Source organism: Ascaphus truei, chromosome 5 (genome assembly GCF_040206685.1).
Source record: "Ascaphus truei isolate aAscTru1 chromosome 5, aAscTru1.hap1, whole genome shotgun sequence".
Lineage (NCBI taxonomy): Eukaryota > Metazoa > Chordata > Amphibia > Anura > Ascaphidae > Ascaphus > Ascaphus truei.
Genome location: NC_134487.1, coordinates 284984030 through 285003557, shown reverse-complemented (window position 1 = coordinate 285003557; position 19528 = coordinate 284984030). Strand labels below are relative to the sequence as shown.

Sequence of the window (19528 nt, the reverse complement as noted above, 5' to 3'; positions counted from 1 at the left end):
AATAAAAATGTTGAGTATTTTTCCCTTTTCCTCTCTCTGGGACATTATTTCAAATGCTGCCGTGAAAGAGTTAAACACACAGTATCTGCACAGCTCTGTATGTAGCATTCTCAGTGGAAATCATCGCGATCGACGTTCAAATCCTGCAGCCCCTGTCCTATAATATCAGGCCCTTTAAAAATAACGACTGTATAGAGCTCCTATAAATCAGCAAGCTGAGCTGATCCAGGCCCCCCTCCCCCCGGAGATGAATCCATCTGTTTTGATGGTAATTCATACTTTAAAAAGCACAGTACCCAGTGATATATAAGGGATGTGGGGGAGTGCTGGGGGGTCCTGCTAATCTATTACCCCACATGAGTGCATATTGCCTTATAATGCATTGCAACCTTCTCCAGCACTGATGGAGTTATAAGGAGGGTACAGCAGTAACTATGTTATGGTACCATACTATGCAATATGGAGTACCACTGCTTTCCATGTACAGACCCAGAGTACTACTACTTTCTTATTTTTGTACACGCATTTTCATTTTGAAGAAAATAAGATTTATTTTACAAGACTCTATCTATCTATCTCCATATAGCCAGGGTCCCCACCTGGGCTTCCTGCTTCCCCCTTACCTCTTCCCCGTGTCTCCGGGTGCGCTTTGACGTCTGCCGGTGGGGACTGCGGTGGTGGCAAAGGGATTGCGGGGCGCTGCCATGTTGGTGAGTGCGCGTGTGCATGAGGACGTTTCGCTCATGCGCAGTGATGTCCCTGTTGCGGCAGCCATACAAGAAGCTTCGCGCATGCGCAGAAGATGGCGCAAGCGGCGGCCAGTAAAGGGAAGAGGCTCCTCGGGGACTACAGCCCCCAGCATGCATAGGGGCATGGAGTCACAGGGTACAGAACAGTCAATAGGGCTGCAGCATTCACGGAGGACTGCATTTGATACATTTGGCGCGCTGGGGACCACGTTAGTCGGAGCTGGGATGCCAACAGGGTAGGGTGTGTGTGAGCAGGGATCTGTGACTCCTGTACTAGGCCAGATTACCCCCAGTAGGCCTCGACTCATCTCAGCTTGTGGTTACTACAGGGGCAGGCCCATAAGATAGGGACACTGCCTCTGTAGCATTAGTAAGCAAGGGACACAGTCCGAACGCGGCTGCATCCTGATTACAGGTAGTCTGGGACCAGACACCTGCTGCATCTTCACGGTGGGAAACTCCAACCGGATACCACCCCACGCGGAGGAGGACTCGTTGCAGACGATTCATCGCTGGATCAGTGGATCCAATCTACCTTGTTGTCGGCGCGCCCGGGTGCTGGAGCACCCGGCAGGTACCTCATTACACTAAGTGCACCAACTCTACACCTATTCTTGTGGGCAGCTCTGTCTCACACATTGGGGTGGGTGTGGGACTCTAAAGACACAGTGTTGGGTACACGGTGGTGAGTTACGGACGTATGAGGCTTGGGCGGGTAGCTGTATCTTATTAGCAATGATTAAAACCGTTAAGCTATACATGTGCTACAGTAAAAGTTCTCATTATAATCTGTGTGTTAACATTATTGGTTCCTGTGAGGGGCTCCTCCCACTACGTTGGGATCCCGCTCAGGTGGAGGCGCTGCACCGAAACTATTATTATATCACCCCGGGCTCCCCGTGGCAGAGGCTTGGGACCTCTGATAGCCAACAGGTAGTGGCAGCACCGGGTAGCCTTATTGTTTAGGGGGGAAACAGGGCTACATACACATTATGATGCAACATAGTTTTTTCCCTGTTTATTAGACTTACAGTCGGGAGGTTACTCTACATTAGATATAAAAGCAGGACTCTCTGAACCTGTACCAAGGAGGTCAGTAGTCACCCTACCTCAGGTGCTGTATGAGCCTGGCACCCAGATGCTAGGCTCACTTTCCCTGCAGCACTTGACTGTGATACAAAGTATCTACTGAACTGAACAAACCACCAGGAAAGGTAGTAGAGTAGAAGGTTGAAGTTGGACTACATATACCGGCATGCTCCGCGCTCCCGCGCACTTTGACATCAGTCTGCTTGCATGCTGGGGGCTGTAGTCTGTTGTTGGAGAGACCGTTAAGCTGTCACGTGGGGCCTTGTTGCTTTGGCTTCTGATTGGCTGCGCGGGTAACAGCTGTGCTCCAGGTCTGTGTTGGGTGCGGTGGCCTGGGTGCAGTGTCAGGCTCCCTCATGGCTCTCTGGCTCCGGGCGTGTTCCGGGCTGCTGGCAAGGAGCTGCCTGGCCTCGGCTCCGGGCTCTGCAGTGCGCAGGGGACACAGGAGGTTTGGAGTGTCGGCTCCTCAGGTGAGTGCTCACACTGAGGGAGGGCTGGGGTGAGTGCTCACACTCTGGGAGGGAGGGCTGGGGTGAGTGCTCACACTCTGGGAGGGAGTGCTGGGGTGAGTGCTCACACTCTGGGAGGGAGGGCTGGGGTGAGGGCTCACACTGTGAGGGAGGGCTGGGGTGAGGGCTCACTCTGGGAGGGAGGGCGGGGGTGAGGGCTCACTCTGGGAGGGAGGGCGGGGGTGAGGGCTCACTCTGGGAGGGCTGGGGTGAGTGCTCACTCTGGTAGGGAGTGCTGGGGTGAGGGCTCACACTGGGAGGGCTGGGGTGAGGGCTCACTCTGGGAGGGCTGGGGTGAGGGCTCACTCTAGGAGGGACGGCGGGGGTGAGGGCTCACTCTGGGAGGGAGGGCGGGGGTGAGGGCTCACTCTGGGAGGGAGGGCGGGGGTGAGGGCTCACTCTGGGAGGGCGGGGGTGAGGGCTCACTCTGGGAGGGCGGGGGTGAGGGCTCACTCTAGGAGGGACGGCGGGGTGAGGGCTCACTCTGGGAGGGAGGGCTGGGGTGAGTGCTCACTCTGGGAGGGCTGTGGTGAGTGAGCATGGTTACTAGGTGAGTACTCAATGACTTCCATGAGTGTTGAACCCTCAGTGTGTTAATAGGGTGAGGTGCATCTCATATCCTCGCTGGCAGCAAAAGAGTTAATAGGACCCATTACATCTTCAGAGGGACCTGCAATGTATTGTGAGCCTCCCTGGCACTGTAGGGGTTAATACAGGGGTGATTACCTTATTGGGAAGCTGCACTATTCTATCTGCCCTCGCCTTTAACCCGTTAACTGCCAGCAATGCAACCACTGTGCAATGTAAGTAAACTCAGACGTATGTTGGAAAGTACAGTATCTTGATGCACTGTGTTGAGGTTTTAGGATGTCCTGTAAGTTTGGGGGGGGGGGGGGGGGGCTACCCGCTGCCTTAAAATAAGAAACGTATAACAATATGTCTTGATATGTATCAGTACTCCATAGATTATCTTGTCCCAGGCCGGAGATGGGCAGTATACCAATTTTTATTTTCTGTAATACATATTGACGATAAGTCGATATTACTATTCGTCAACTGTGAGAGTCATTAACGTTTTAGGGACAGCTGGTGACACACAGATTAAGAATTCGGCAGCTTTAAAGTAGGCAGAGTTACTAATGTAAATGGTATCTTGTCCCCCTTCACCCTCTTGTCCCTGTGCATCGTGGCATCCCTCCTCCTCCTCCTCCTTTATAGGCTCTATCTTCCATTTAGGTCCATATTGACTATGACAGGGGTTCTCAACTCCAGTCCTCAAGCCCCCCCAACAGGTCAGGTTTTCAGGATATCCCAGCTTCAGCACAGGTGGTTCAATCTGCCACCTGTGCTGAAGCAGGGACCGATTGAGCCACCTATGCTGAAGCAGGGACCAATTGAGCCACCTGTGCTGAAGCTGGGATATCCTGAAAACCTGGCCTGTTGGGGGAGCTTGAAGACTGGAGTTGATCACCCCTGGACTAAGCAGCACAATGCCACAAGATACCTTCCAGCCCACTCACTTGAATGCACCATAAAGTGTCTCATGGCAGAAAACGGCATCATACATATGGCGTTTTCATTTAAAAACATTGTAATAAAGAAATACATTGATTATGAAAAACATTTTTTTTAAAACAATGACAAATGAATAATTGCAGTTGATGTATTATTTTTTTAGGGATATATCTCATTATCGGGATACGTTTGTGACAATATGGTGGGGCATTGTCTGTTGTGCCTTCTCCCTCTCCCCTCTCCCCCCTCCCAGCCGAGCTTCGGGCTCCTGTTTGATATTGACGGCGTCCTGGTGAGGGGCAGGAACCCTATCCCTGGGGCGGCTGAAGCCTTTGGCAAGCTGGTGCTCGGAGACGGGCGGCTGGCCGTGCCTGTGGTGTTTGTGACAAATGCCGGGAACTGCGTGCGGCAGGCGAGAGCGGAGGAGCTGAGCGTGGTGCTGGGGGTGGAGGTGAGTTATGGGATACCCACATGGGCAGAGGGTGCCCTCTGCGTCTTTTTATCGACGGTGGGGGCCAGATCAATGTCACCTGTCACACGCTGGACCTCTTCACTGCCAGAAGGGGTTGGAGACATGCCAGCTTTAGGTGCTGTAACAGGCATGGTGTTTAAATCTCCCGTCCCGCTTGCCCAGTTCAAATAATACTTTTTCTTTCGGAAATGCCCTTTTTTTTACTTTTGTGTTTCCATTCTAATCACTAGCTTTACCTTCTGATCTTCCTGCTGTTTGCAGTTTAATAGCGAGGTTGATGTATCACATACAGCACAAAAAAGTTTAGCTTTTTACCCAATACCAAATCGCCAGCTCTTTGCATCCTATTTTGGAATGACTTCTTTGCTATACAACAAAAGACACATATACCCAGTGCTACATCCAACATTACACAAAAAATACATAGTTAAATACTTAAATGTTTGTAAGGTTCATTTAGTTAAACCCTTTGTTCAAAGAGTAATACGCCTGCAGCCACGCCACAGCATGACCAGTATGCAGGTCCTAACACTACCTGTGAGTATTCTCATTTACCTCTGCAGTGGAGGGAGAAAGGTCTCCAATAGACCTGTCCTGCACAGGTACGTGGGGGAAAAAACTGCTACTTAAAAAGTGGGGATGAGTGAGTTTAAACCCAGGGAGAAGGGGTCACCAACCTCCAAACAACTGATATCAGTTGACAATTAACAAACGCACAGTTCCTGCAAGCTCTAACCCCAGCACCCACCACATAATATTATATCTCCCTATCTAATCCATATATCAAAAGGAGAGCTATTTGGCGTGACCAAATGTTTACAACAAAAGACAAATACCCAATGCTCGCCTCTAGCGCAGCGTGTGTTATTCTTGTTGTTATTTGAGGCTTGAAGTTGAAAAGCGGTTATATCCTGAAGTAGGAAAGAAACATCTGTCGGAAAAAGGAATTCCCCCCCCTCCAATTATATATTTACAGAGGTGAATCTTGATGTCACGACGGTGACGTCCAGGGAAATGGCGACTCGCGCTCTTTGATACACGGCCAGTATAAGCGATTAAGACAGGCAATTCCAGCCGCAGACTGCATTGTTATACCGGTCCATGTTCACTCCCATTTATACACATACACTGCACATATTTACACTACACACCACATACTGTATATACACTCCACATATATACACTTAGACACTGCAAGAGGATACATTTGTACCTGTACACCATGAGTTTCCTAACTATGGTTTACTGACAACTGTGTCATTATAACTATCTGCATATATTGTGGGTATGGTGGTATACATCATGGTACTTTATAGCTTTTCATATGTACTGGCTGATGGGTATATAAGTTCAAAATTAACCAACCGCACGCACATTTTTGTATAGCTCCTATTGACACATTCATGTGATTGTGGATTATTGTGTGTATCATGGCTATAACTGCAGCATATCCCGCACACCTGATACAGGTGATTATTTTGCCTTGTTTATGCTGATGTATGACTGTCAGGCTCACACTACATTTACAAGGAACAGGGTTGATGTGATGCTCTAAAATTGTGACCAGTCCTGTAGATTGAGTATCCAAGTGTATAAGTCCACAATGGGTTAATCCAAAACACGATGGAGTGCCCCTAATAAAGTTAATTGGGAACTGGTGGGAATAGGTGTACCAGTGGAGTCAGCTAGACACCCACAACTATAACACATAACGCACCCAATCAGTGCAATACTAATAAATGGACAATGTCCGTGGTAGACAGGAATAAAATAAGGCACTGCGGCACTTTACCTGTGCTACCCAAGGGGCACTCTTGTCGTTAGCGGCGTGCAGTCCATCCGTTGTAGATCCAGGAAAATAGAGAGCGTGGATAGAGCACAGCCAGGGATATCCTGTATATTCCGTGCAGGAAGAAAAGAAACAGCCAGGCCACTCCAGAAGTAACAAACAGTACTAATTCATTTATTGCATGCTGAACATACAGAAAAAATGGACTAGGTAAACGCACCTACGCATTTCGTACTCGAGGTGCTCTATCAAGGTGACAACAGTGTAATAAAGCTGCTTCTTTATACTTACACGAACTGCCTTTGAGCCAATAGGATGCCATGTCACTAACCCGCGTTCCGTGATGCGCGCTGATGACGTCATTCCGTGGGCTGTAGCGTTTAGTGCATGTAAGGTCTTGTACTTTGCCCGAACTGCCCAGCCTATGGCTGTGCGCGCTCCTCCTTCGCGATTCTGCGCAGATGCAGGTGACTGCGTTTCATGTCGCCATGACCCTGCGCGACGCGGGTTAGTGACGCGGCATCCTATTGGCTCAGAGGCAGTTCGTGTAAGTATAAAGAAGCAGCTTTATTACACTGTTGTCACCTTGATAAAGTACCTTGAGTACGAAACGCGTAGGTGCGTTTACCTAGTCCATTTTTTCTGTATGTTCAGCATGCAATAAATGAATTAGTACTGTTTGTTACTTCTGGAGTGGCCTGGCTGTTTCTTTTCTTCCAGCACGGAATATACAGAATATCCCTGGCTGTGCTCTATCCACGCTCTCTAATTTCACACTACATTTAGCTTTGGTTAACCGCCTATTCCCTTTGTTCATGGAGGTTTTTTATTACTTATGTATATATTCCATGCATTTTTAAACATTGGTATAAATAACACTTTATTATTTTTTGTCCGAATCCTACATGATCTATATAGGAAGTTGTGTATTAGTGAAGTCATTTATCCATAATCACCAATAGTGATCAAGGTTATTTATACTTTTAGGACTTATATGGTCACCACTTTGATATCCACAGCGAGTGCTTATCATAGGATTCTTTTGGACCCCCTTGGGTCTTATTGCTAATATTTCCTACTTGCACCCTGAATTTAACCCTTTAATTTTTAATCAACTAACTGTATTGGGTTGAGCGGCATAGGTCATAGCTTTGGTTGTATATATTTACAGAGGTGACCAGGTTACCAAACGCACTGCATACTTCTCTACCTTAAATCATCCCCAGAAACCCACTTCTTGCCTCTCAGCCAAGAAAGACCTGCCCTACCGCCCCACTGAAGTAGTAACCACTAGTGTCCAACTCTTTCTGTCCGTCCGGCTCCCACCAGCAACAGCTGATCTGCCCAGTAACCTACCAACAACGGCTGCAGACAGGTGGGGGGACGTCTTCCCCAGCATGGTGCCCCGAGCTAAGGCCCCCAACAGGTCAGGATATCCCAGCTTCAGCACAGGTAGTTCAATCAGTCCCTGCAGCACAGGTGGCTCAATATTTGACTAAGCCTCTGATTGAACCACCTGTGCTGAAGCTGGGATATCCTGAAAACCTGACCTGTTGGGGGGGAGCTTCAGCACTGGAGTTGAGTTGATGCTAGCCATTAGCACCCCTGGTGTAGACGGCGTAGAAATGTTGGTACCTACAAATAGAAATGCATCCCAAATTGTCATCCTTTGACCTGTTGAAGTGCCTCCTAATCGGGTGACCTCTCCCCCAGGTGTCCTCTGATCAGATCATCCTGTCTCACAGTCCCCTGCAAATGTTCCACGAGTTCCATAACAAGCGGGTGCTGGTATCTGGCCAGGGCCCTGTGGAAGAGATCGCCAAAGAGTATCCTTTTATGTATACCCATGGGCGGGGGGGGGGGGGGGTCACTGCACAAATGTTCTCAAGTGAAATAATCGAGCAACAAGTCCTCAGGGCCCAAAATCTGTGAATCTCTATTGTATTTTACTTTGGCAAACCTTTTTTCGCTAAAACATTCCTTAATGTTGGTGTAAAAACGGCGTCTCTGTAAGAAATTCGTTGTTAGTGTTGGACTGTCAAAGCTTCAAAATGTTGCTAACCTGTGGTTCTGTTTTACACATCTTTCCTCTGTTAGAGGTGCGTTTATGTTCTGCTTCATTTTGCAAAGGTGCGTGCAGGCCTCTGGTAAGGGTGTGGGGCTGTGTCCAGTTGTGTATTTGTCCTTCACCGGCTACCCTGACAGTCTGGGGTTTGAGAATGTGGTTACTATTGATGCCCTGAGGACGGCTTATCCCTTGCTGGACATGGTGGATCAAAGCCGCCGGCTCAAGAATCCGGTAAATGCAAAGTAACCCAGATAAAGGAGTGAACCAGAACCAGGCGTCTGTTCATTCACTGCTGGGAACCTGTGACATGGAGTTTGTGCCACCGACCACAGTAACATAGACAGCAGGTACCTATGATCTGTTAATAGTGCAGAGTAACATAGTAGCAGAAGGAGACCATGGCCTACCTATTCTATCCCCTCCCCAGGGTGACAGTCATATTGGGAGAAGAGACTCAGGACGTGCCTGCCACAGAGTGACGTAGGGACTCGGAATTAGTTGTTGCCGTAGGACAGGGGTAGCCAACTCCAGTCCTTGAGCTACCAACGGGCCAGGTTTTGAGGATATGAATGAGTGATACAGACACACGGTCTTCCAATTCAAAGAAAAATGTATTGAGCCAGTGATCAGACGGTTCGGCTGCATGAATCCGCCTTTGTCGAGGTGCGGGCTACAGTACAAACATTAAATATCTATCTCCTAAACAATCGCATACACCGCCAAACTCCATGCGTATCCTGGCGCCCACGTCGCCTTGTGTGATGTCAGAACGCTGACGCCACCACGTGTGTGAGGGAGACCCAGGCCGACGGTCGTCATGGCCACCGGAGGTGCCAACGAGAAGGCGTCTCCCTGCCGTCATGGTAATGACGGGACGGAGGGCGGGGAATCCAGTCAGTGCTCTGGGCTGTGGCAAACCCCTCCCCCCCCGCCCCCCAATGATTAAACGGACAAAAACTGAATATACACTCAGCAGGAGGAGTAAAGGGAACGACTTCCAACCTGCAGCTACATACAATAATAAAAGTACATTCAATAACAAGTCTGGCACTCGTACAGAGCAAATAGTTAAAGTAACACATGGGACATTTTGCTTGGCCTATAATGGTTATTCAAAATAGGAACCGTGTCCACGGAGGTGTGGCATGAACCCAATACTGAAGGGAAAAAGCGATCTGTCACAAACGCACTTTAAATTTAGTTGCTCATTAAGTCACCCGCCATTACTAGTCTGTAGTGTGTGAATCCAGTACGCCTCTCTCCTTGGGAGGGCGTGTCCCTATCCAGCGACCCTCATCTAGGTACGGTCTCTGTGCCCATAATCCTTAACACCGAGACTGGGTGTCCTGTGTTCAGCACTGTGCTGTATTAAGATTTTAGGTTCAGCGCCCTTTTTAATAACACTTTTATGCTCCTATGACTGATTAGCCGGATGAGTACTGCGCCACCTGTGCTGAAGCAGGGATATCCTGAAAACCTGACCTGTTGGTGGCCCTTGAGGACTGGAGTTGGCCTCCCCACAGATGTTTTATCAACTTTTTTCACCTCTGCTGGAATTCTCAGCCATACATCAGTGTATATATACACATGGCTGTACAGTATAGGGTATAATACCTCCTCTCTCGTGTGTCTGTCTTTAAGCAGCCTCCTGTGCCCACGGACTTTGCTGCAATAGAAGGTGAGACCTGACGTCGTAGCCTCGCTGTCTGCAGAACCGCTGTGTCTCATGTCGCTGAATAGGAAATTGCGTTTATTCTTCCTTTCGGTCTCCTGCTCTGTCTAACTTCTCGGCTCAGCAGCACTTCTAAGATTAAATTCCTGCACCTATTCAATATGCTGTGATGCGGGCTGCCACTTGCTTGGGAAGGTTTAGGCTAAATGGGGGGGACGGGGACCGCTTCACAGCGTATGGTATAGGAGCCTCAAGAACGTTCTTTAACTACAGTGTCCCCTCCATTCTGACCGTCCCATATCAAGTGTGACACAGAAGTGACCTATGTGCTGGGTAATGGAGGCCAACGTCCCACAGACAGCAGGGACCTATGACCCGTCAAGTCTGTCCCTTTCACCATACAGTGACAGTAGGGACTTCTGGCCAAAGAGACTGTCCCTCGCACACACAAAATGTACTTTAACACATAATCACATTGCGTAAATACGTTGCACAATCCACTTGGTCTCCGTATGGTGCAGATATGAGCCACCTTTGACTAAGCGCTGCTATTGCAATAGGACATCTGATGCTAGACCTCTGACAGCCCATTCAAGTGATTGTGTCTTATGCAATAGCATCACTTAGTATATATGGGCCTTGTTGTGTTCTGCATAGTATTGTGTGTGTGTGTGTATATCTATCTATCTATATCTATATGCCCTTGTATTGGGCATAGCTAAGTGGATACATTGTTGCTTTGCAGCTGTGGTCCTGCTGGGTGAGCCCGTGCGATGGGAGACCAGCCTGCAGCTGATCCTGGATGTGCTGCTGAGTACCGGCAGACCCACAGAGTGGCTCTCACAGGCCCCGTGCCCACATATCCCAGTCCTGGCCTGTAACATGGATCTGCTCTGGATGGCTGAAGCCAGGATGCCCAGGTCAATACAACCCACTGTCCCCTTCTCGTCACTGTCACAGATAAGCACTTCAGGAGACGGAGAGAGACTTCTTACACAGTATAGTAACATAAACCATCCCACGGCTCACACGCAGAGATTAAAACCTGGCTGCTTGGTCCCTTCTCTGGCGCAGCAGCTGTTCCTTTCTACGCTGAAGCATTTGTAAGCTTTTAACCCCTTTAAAAATGGCTGACGTTTTGTGGCATTGGAGCAGTGGGCCGGAGGCAGTGAGCAGATTATCCGCTCAGTGAAGCGCTGATGATAAATATTATCTGTAAACAGCTGACTTAAAGGGGCAATACTTAGAAGTTAAAGAATTGAACAATCGAATTCTTTTGTTAAACAATCGTAACCGTGCTAATGGTAAATATTTGTCTGCTTTTTGTTTCTTTGGAAATGAAGCACAACTTCCTTTTCTTTGGGAGTCTCTGGGCAGGGAAGTGTTTGTCAAGCAAGTGTTTTCTTGCCTGTTTGGCTCACGCTGTCCTTATCAGAGAGCCAATAAATAGAAGGGGTGGGGGAGAGAGGGGGGGGGCTTTGCCTGTGCAACAGTGAGCAGCCAAACTCGTCCCAAGTCTCCGCTCATTGTATTTACAGACTGACTGTAAAAAAAAGCATTTAAAAATACTTATGTCTGATGTTGGTAAAAAAAGGGCATTAAACACCTAGATGTGACCCCTTAAACATCACTGCCAGTAATACTTTGGTCCTTGGAGAACTTTAAGCTTTATATTTTTGCTTGCTATTGGCACACAACTTTGCTGCAGCCCTGGGAGAACTTTAGCATCAACCTGGAGTCAAAACACTCTGCTACAGGAAACTAATTCCAGAGTATTGGCTTTGTATAACTCCAGGTCTTGTAGTCTATCTCTGTAGCTAGTTTGCTTACACACAGAAGAGTGTGCTGATGGAGTATTCCCTCCCCCCCCCCCCTCTGAGCAGGTTCGGTCATGGAACATTCCTGGTCTGTCTGGAGACTTTGTATCACAAGATCACAGGATTAGAGCTCAGATACGAAGCCCTGATCGGCAAACCCAGCGCGGTGACCTACAGCTTCGCCGAGCACCTCATCGTGAAGCAGGCGAAGGAGCGAGGGTGGGACGCCCCCATCCGCACACTGTACGCCATCGGGTGAGACAATCTCCCTTCCTTAAGCACGTCGGTCATAAAAGGCGCAATGATTGATACGGTTCAGTGTGTATAGAATTATATGGTGTACGTGTGATATGGTCTCCAAGGGGATGTCAATGCAAGACCCATAACCTGTGCATGTCCAAACTCGTTCTCCTTTTGCGAGAGATGTACAGTTGCATAATAAAGCTTTATGTAATGAAGGTACAATAAATGTGTGTGCATACATACATACTTGAATGTGATTAGAAAAAGATTTAGCTAAAAGGCTCGAGTGTGTTTTGTCCTTTTTTGGTCTGTATCAGTAACTCCCCCATCTGTATTTTAGGGATAATCCAATGGCTGATATATACGGTGCAAACCTCTACAACCGCTACCTGCAGAGCCAGCGGAGGGATCCGGAGGATGGGCCACAGACATGCCGGTCCATTCTGGTGTGCACCGGGGTGTATGGGAATCAAGGGGAGGTGCCACCCGACCTGCAGGAGAGCGTGACGCAAACAGTCTTCCATGGCCACCGCGACTTCCGACTTGACCCCAACCTGGTGGAGGCATCGCACGTGGTGCGAGATGTGGGGCAGGCGGTGGAACTGGTGCTCAGGGAGGAGGGCTGGGCCCGTGACTCGGATAGTGTGAATGATGCCACCACTTCCGAGTGCTAGAAAATGAGTGGGCCAGAAGAGAGTGAGTGTATCTGTGGGGACAGAGAACAACTGGTTGCCAGGAGAGGACAAGAGCATGAACAGTGTTTTGAGATGGAGAGTGAATGAAGGGTGTGCCGTCAGGAGGCGAGAGATTGTATGATGCCACAACTCTGTGGAAGGAGAATGAAGTGTGCCCCCTCTTTGGCGGGCAGAATAATGGATTGAACCAGGAGTGGGGCGAGAGAATGAAAAGAGCCAGAAGCGAGTGAGAAAACGAACGGTGAAGAGGAAATGTAACCGCAAGTGCCGAATGGTGGCTTAACTCGGAGGTGATGGCATATGTAGGGTGCTGACATCTGAAGTGGGAGAGCTTGGATGGGAGCCAAATTAGAAGCAGGGCTAAAACAAAACTATTTATTGAGCCAATATTCCGACGTTTCGGCAAATACAACTGCCTTTCTCAAGGGTAGCTACATTACGCTGGGGTAGCTACATTACGCTGGGGTAGCTACATTACGCTGGGGTAGCTACATTACGCTGGGGTAGCTACATTACGCTGGGGTAGCTACATTACGCTGGGGTAGCTACATTACGCTGTGGGGTAGTTACATTATGCTGGGGTAGCTACATTACGCTGTGGGGTAGCTACATTACGCTGGGGTAGTTACATTACGCTGTGGGGTAGCTACATTACGCTGTGGGGTAGCTACATTACGCTGTGGGGTAGCTACATTACGCTGGGGTAGCTACATTACGCTGGGGTAGCTACAGTACATTACGCTGGGGTAGCTACATTACGCTGGGGTAGTTACATTACGCTGGGGTAGCTACATTACGCTGGGGTAGCTACATTACGCTGGGGTAGCTACATTACGCTGGGGTAGCTACATTACGCTGTGGGGTAGCTACATTACGCTGGGGTAGCTACATTACGCTGGGGTAGCTACATTACGCTGGGGTAGCTACCAGTACATTACGCTGTGGGGTAGCTACATTACGCTGGGGTAGCTACATTACGCTGGGGTAGCTACATTACACTGGGGTAGCTACATTACGCTGGGGTAGCTACATTACGCTGTGGGGTAGATACATTACGCTGTGGGGTAGATACATTACGCTGGGGTAGCTACATTACGCTGTGGGGTAGATACATTACGCTGGGGTAGTTACATTACGCTGGGGTAGCTACATTACGCTGTGGGGTAGATACATTACGCTGGGGTAGTTACATTACGCTGGGGTAGCTACATTACGCTGTGGGGTAGCTACATTACGCTGGGGTAGTTACATTACGCTGGGGTAGCTACATTACGCTGGGGTAGCTACATTACGCTGGGGTAGCTACATTACGCTGGGGTTGCTACATTACGCTGGTGTAGCTACATTACGCTGGGGTAGCTACATTACGCTGGGGTAGCTACATTACGCTGGGGTTGCTACTGCTGCGGCACAGTTTATTCGAGCATTTGCCCGTTCTGTGCCGCAGCAGTAGCCTGGCGCGCGCCCGAGTGTGACGGGCGCACGCCGAAGCAGCGGAAGAGCGCCCTCCGATCGGGGCGCTCTCCCTACCGCTGCCGGGTCCCCCGGAACCCCCTGCCGCTGTCCCGCGATTGCGGGACACCAGGGCTCCCTCGGGGAGCCCCTGGACACGCGTGCAGCAGGCGCACGCTCCCGATGACGCGTGACCGCGCGTCTATGACGCGCGGCACGCCGAGGGGCGGCCACTAGCAAGCCGGGAGATTTCCCGGCTTGCGGGTACCGACCACACTTCAATAAAGTGTGTCGGTAGTGTACATTACGCTGGGGTAGCTACATTACGCTGGGGTAGCTACATTACGCTGGGGTAGCTACACTACGCTGGGGTAGCTACATTACGCTGGTGTAGCTACCCTTGAGAAATGCAGTTGTATCTGCAGAAACGTCGGAATCTTGGCCCAGTAAGTAGTTTTGCTTTTGCAGAAATCCGAGGTGCCCTGCTTCTAAGTTGGCTTACTGACTTTATAGTACAGACGGGGATTGCCTGAGCCAGGAGCACCGGTGATTATATTGTTATATATATTTTTGGTGTGCAGCAGATGTCTGTTGTATGGAGCTTGGATGGAGCCAGCTCGCATGACCTTAAACACGTCCCCTTTACGGCCTTGTGTCTCTCAGCTACTCAATTAGACCGTCGCCTCTTTGAGGCAGGAATTCGCAGTGCCTTCGTTGTTTGATTATGTAGAGTGCTATGCAACTAGGGAAGAAAAAACATTTTTGTATTTATATACTGTACAACCTTACCGTGTCAAAAACGACTCCATCTTTAAGCTGCTTTTCTTCCTTCACTATACCTTAAGATTTTGACTATTGCAAGGCTAGGGTGGATTAAATTCACTGAGGCTTCCTCTCTGTATTCTCTTATTGTGCACTACCTCTTCCTAACGCTCCTCCTGCCTTCCTTTACTCTTCTCTGTCCCAGAGGAAGAAGGGTCTATGTTGCTCTTCTCCTCTCCCTCTAGCAGTTGCCCTCTTGACCCCATTCCCTCCCATCTACTCAAACCTCTTGCTTCCATGCTCATCCCTACACTCACCCAGCTCCTCAACTCCACCCTCGGCTCAGGTACTATACTTTCCCCCAAAACAATAAAAATAATAGAGGTGCAAATCATGGCATAATTCCTTTTATATGAAATGATAAAAGCATATATTACGAATACACTCAAATGAAATAAAATTGGAAATCGCCTGCAAGGAGAGAGCTGCGTCTCTCATGGCCTCCGTGAATCCGGGAGTTTGCCCTCCCGAAGTGAGCTAGGCATTTGGAGTGGTTATGCTGCTGGAGCTTGGGCACCACAAGGTGGACACCAGCTGATTCCCCTTCAGCCGGTCACTCGGCCACTGGAACACTGCCCCTGTCCCAACCCGATTCCAGTCTGCACCACGGCGAACGTTCTTCCGGTTTTGAGACGTCCGTTCCGGGGAGACGCCATAGCAATGATGACGCCAGCCCACAAGAAGTCTCCAAGGGAAGGGACGACTTCTACAAACACCCAGAGGTAGTTCATTTCGACCGGAGATCTGACGCTTACTGTGGATGAAATGGGCTCCTTCAGCATACCGCTCCAAACGCCTAGTGCACTTCAGGACAAAATCTCGGATTCACGGAGGCCGTGAGACACGCAGGTCTCTCCTTGCAGGTGATTTCCAATTTAAATTGAGTGTATTCATAATATATGTTTTTATCATTTCATATAAAAGAAATTCCAGATTGCCATGATTTGCGCTCTTATTGTTTTTAATTGTTTTTGAGGAAATCGGTGGGAAGAGGATCAGTGATCCTGTGATTGTGGCTGCAGATCAAGGCTAACCCTAGTCATCAAAATCAGACTGAACATTGACTCTGTTATATTTGCCTTATCAGAGACTATATACTGACACTGATTTTGATGTATACACTTTGCATCTCTCCACTTACGGGTTAGGGAATAGTTCTATCAAAGTTTTTTTTTTAGATTGTATTTTTCTATTTGTAACTATTATCCTTTGTTTAAATAGAGGGTCTATAGCACACATTATATCCATTTCTCTGGGTACCATCAATGATGGGACCCTAGATATTTTCTCCCACTCCTCGGCACTGGTAATAACCATTGCACAATAACAGGGTATCCCTATCTAGCGCATTTATTACCTTTTATCTCCATTCAACTGACTGTACTTTCCCACCTTCATCAATCATGCAATCGTCACACCTCAAAAATAACACCTTTAACCCAACCTCTCTCTCTCTCTCTCTCTCTCTCTCTCTCTCTCTCTCTCTCTCTCTCTCTCTCTCTCTCTCTCTCTCTCTCTCTCTCTCTCTCTCTCTCTCTCTCTCTCTCTCTCTCTCTCTCTCTCTCTCTCTCTCTCTCTCTCGCTCTCTCTCTCTCTCTCTCTCTCTCTCTCTCTCTCTCTCTCTCTCTCTCTCTCTCTCTCTAAGGATTACCACCTTCTGCCTCTAAATTCCTTAAACACCTGGTATTCTCTAGCTCATGGGTGCGCAAACGTTGAAGTGTGCGCCACCCTGCCTGCTCCTCTCTCACCTGTTCTCCGATGTCTTCTGATGTCACGTTGCAATGGTGTCGCGTCGCCAGAAGCCGCCAGAGAGAACAGGTAAGGGACCTAGAGATGCCTCGCGCTCACTCCCCCCGGCATTTAATTTAAATGCTTTGGGGAAGAGCGCGGGACCTCTTAAGCGCTTAACCATCCACCCCACCCCAAATTTGCGCACCCCTGCTCTAGTTTGCTCCATTTTTCTTAAATCCTATTCTCTCGTAGACCCTTTTATAATCTGGTTTCCTCACATTCATGCTGCCAAAGACCAAGGTCATTACACCCTGCTTTTAGTACCCAACCTCTCTGCAGCCTTTATATTATTATATTATAGGTCACACCTTCTCCTTCACATTCTCCATACTCTTGGTATCCATAACAAATCTCTATCCTGGATCTCCTCTTACCTCTCCCATCGTACTTTCAGTGTCTCTTTTGCTAACATCTCCTGTTTCTCTGACAATCTCTCCCAGGGGTCTGTTCTAGGGACTCTCCTTCTCCCTCTATACACACTCTGCTAAGTGACCTTATCACATGTTGGTAGCACTATCATACACCCAGTAGCACAAGCACGCTGCCTAGGTGTCAAATTTAACTCTTCATTCACATTCTCCCCCCTCACATTCATGTTGTTGCTACCCCTGTTTTTTTTTCCCCTGCTGTAACATTGCAAAGATTCGCCCTTTTCTCTGTCGCTCTAATGCTAAATCTAACGCATGTCCTCATTCTCTCCCGCCTTGACTATTGTAAACTTGCACTGTCTGGCCTGTCACCTGTCTCCCCTGCAATCTATCCTGCGGCTAGAATCACTTTACTCCTAAACCTGTCTCTGCTTCTCTCCTGCTGAAATCCCTTTCAATCCCATATTACAAATTCTCCTATTCTCTTTAAAGGCCATACACTCCTGTCCCTCCTTACATCTCAGCCCTAATTTCTCACTATAGCCCTTCTTGCATCCTCTCCTGCCTAAAACATCTCACTTGCTGTCCCTCACCTCTGCGGTGTCCTTCTCCTGTGCCTCTGCCACGCATCTTCTCTCTCCCCCCCCACCCCCCGTCAAGGCTCATCTCAAAATGCACCTCGTTAACAAGGCATTTCAGTAGCTCCAAAGTACTAGCAAAGTACACGCACTTACCCATAACCCGCTCCTACTGTCTGTAACATCTCCCTACTTACCACTTAGATTGTAAGCTCTTCTGGGCAGGAACTACCAATGTTTACTTTTTATATCCCTTTATGTATTACACCCCATGTTATATTGTTGCAGCTATTACTGCTGTGACGCGCTGTGTACATGGATGGCGATATACAAATAAAGATAATACATGCATTTTATGACTTAATACATATACTTTCACTCCTGTATTAATTACAAAGTCCATGAAGTAGCACTTTTGTGCTGCTTGAGGATTTTTTTTGGGGGGTGGGGGGGTGTATTTCTTACCACAGTGGGGTCCCACGGAGTCTAACCCGTTAAATTAATCCTTAAATCACTCGGACAAAAATGGTTGCCTGGGAGAACAATATGGCCATTGGCTCTGATGGCAAATAAAAAGCTGCAGTGCCATGGAGAGACTTCGCTGGTTTCCATATGGACATGGGGGCGGCCACCGTTTCAGTTTTTTTTTTTTTGCCAGAACTTGGCAACATTTTTGAAGTTAAATTCACCAGATGGGGGAGCACCACGGTTCAGCTCTGCAGGATCCCCCGGGATCTACTAAGGTAAGAAGAAAATAATAATTTGGTGGGGGGATTGGTGCTTTAAAAAAAGTGCACTCGTACAAATATAAAATATTATATGCATTAACGCACAACTAGGAAATACTTTAGGTAGATGGCTCTGGTTTGTGTTGCCAGCTCTTCTAACATGGAAAGGGTTAAGTGTAGTTTCAATTCTAATTAGCATTACTATGCTATCTTACTAATCACATTTTTTGTCAAAAAAATTAAATAGATAGAAAGATCAGGGACAGCTGCCTACAGTCTGTAGGTAAAGATGCTGCCCATGCAATGTGCTCTCCCTGTCACTGAACTCCATGGGGCACTGTACATTTTGCCAGCTGGGTTCAAAGCACCACAAAGAAGAAAAATCTCAAATACCCCAGTGCAGCCAAAAGCCAAATTAACGTAATTTGAATATAAATGCACTAAATCATGATTAATAGCATTTAATTGCTGAAACACAATACAAAACAAGGTGTGTTCAAGGTCAAAAATAGACGAGTCTTACATTAGCTAGTAATTTGTTATCCATGAGTTCCTTGTATCAGTGTTAACCCTGTTTGGGTTTTTTTTTTTTAATATATATATATATATATATATATATATATTAAAATGAAATCGCAGTTACAGTGGAATATTGTTGAAAGCATCTTTAATCCTCAAAGGGAGAAATTCTCCAAAGAGTGCAACTCTTCTAGAACCCGTCATCGCTGCCTGTGTATTTGCAGCGCTATGTAGAAATCTACCTTAGGCACCGTTATACTTCTATAACCAGGTTCCCGATTAATTGACAAGGTGCTGGCTGGCTTGAACAGACATCCCCGTGTTGATATACATGTAATAAGGACCTGAAAACAAGTTGGACATGACTCAAAGGAACAATTTAGTTCTTAAGCCCTACGTGGGCATGTATAGAAATGTAGCATTGTTGCTGAACCAAGGAACACAACGTTTCAGCTGCTTCTGCCCCCTTCGTCGTGTGTGTCCCCCCGCAACCTTACACCCAGCATAAGGCCCTCTCTCATGAATATGCTGTCCACTTTCACAATGTATAGAATGTCTGCATTTCAGAAAATGGAGATTCTTATTGGCTAGTTTGGGGGGAGAAGAGCTCGATGAAATAAATGCATTACTAATTGTTGAGCAAATACTGCTG

General features: G+C 47.9%; 1 protein-coding gene across 2 annotated transcripts; it reads left to right on the top strand.

Moving 5' to 3' along the window:
* Nucleotides 1-2102: 2102 nt before the first annotated feature.
* HDHD5 (haloacid dehalogenase like hydrolase domain containing 5) lies at nucleotides 2103-17997 on the top strand. 2 transcript variants are annotated; one of them, XM_075602417.1, is made up of 8 exons: nucleotides 2103-2308; nucleotides 4116-4313; nucleotides 7837-7949; nucleotides 8329-8422; nucleotides 9833-9869; nucleotides 10609-10783; nucleotides 11747-11935; nucleotides 12264-17997. In XM_075602417.1, the coding sequence occupies exons 1-8, from the start codon at nucleotides 2195-2197 to the stop codon at nucleotides 12595-12597; spliced, it is 1254 nt and encodes a 417-aa protein (XP_075458532.1). In that variant the 5' UTR covers nucleotides 2103-2194; the 3' UTR covers nucleotides 12598-17997. The 2 variants fall into 2 exon arrangements, with proteins under 2 accessions (XP_075458532.1, XP_075458533.1); XM_075602418.1 differs by having other exon boundaries at nucleotides 2105-2308; nucleotides 9836-9869.
* The last annotated feature ends 1531 nt before the right edge of the window (nucleotides 17998-19528 follow it).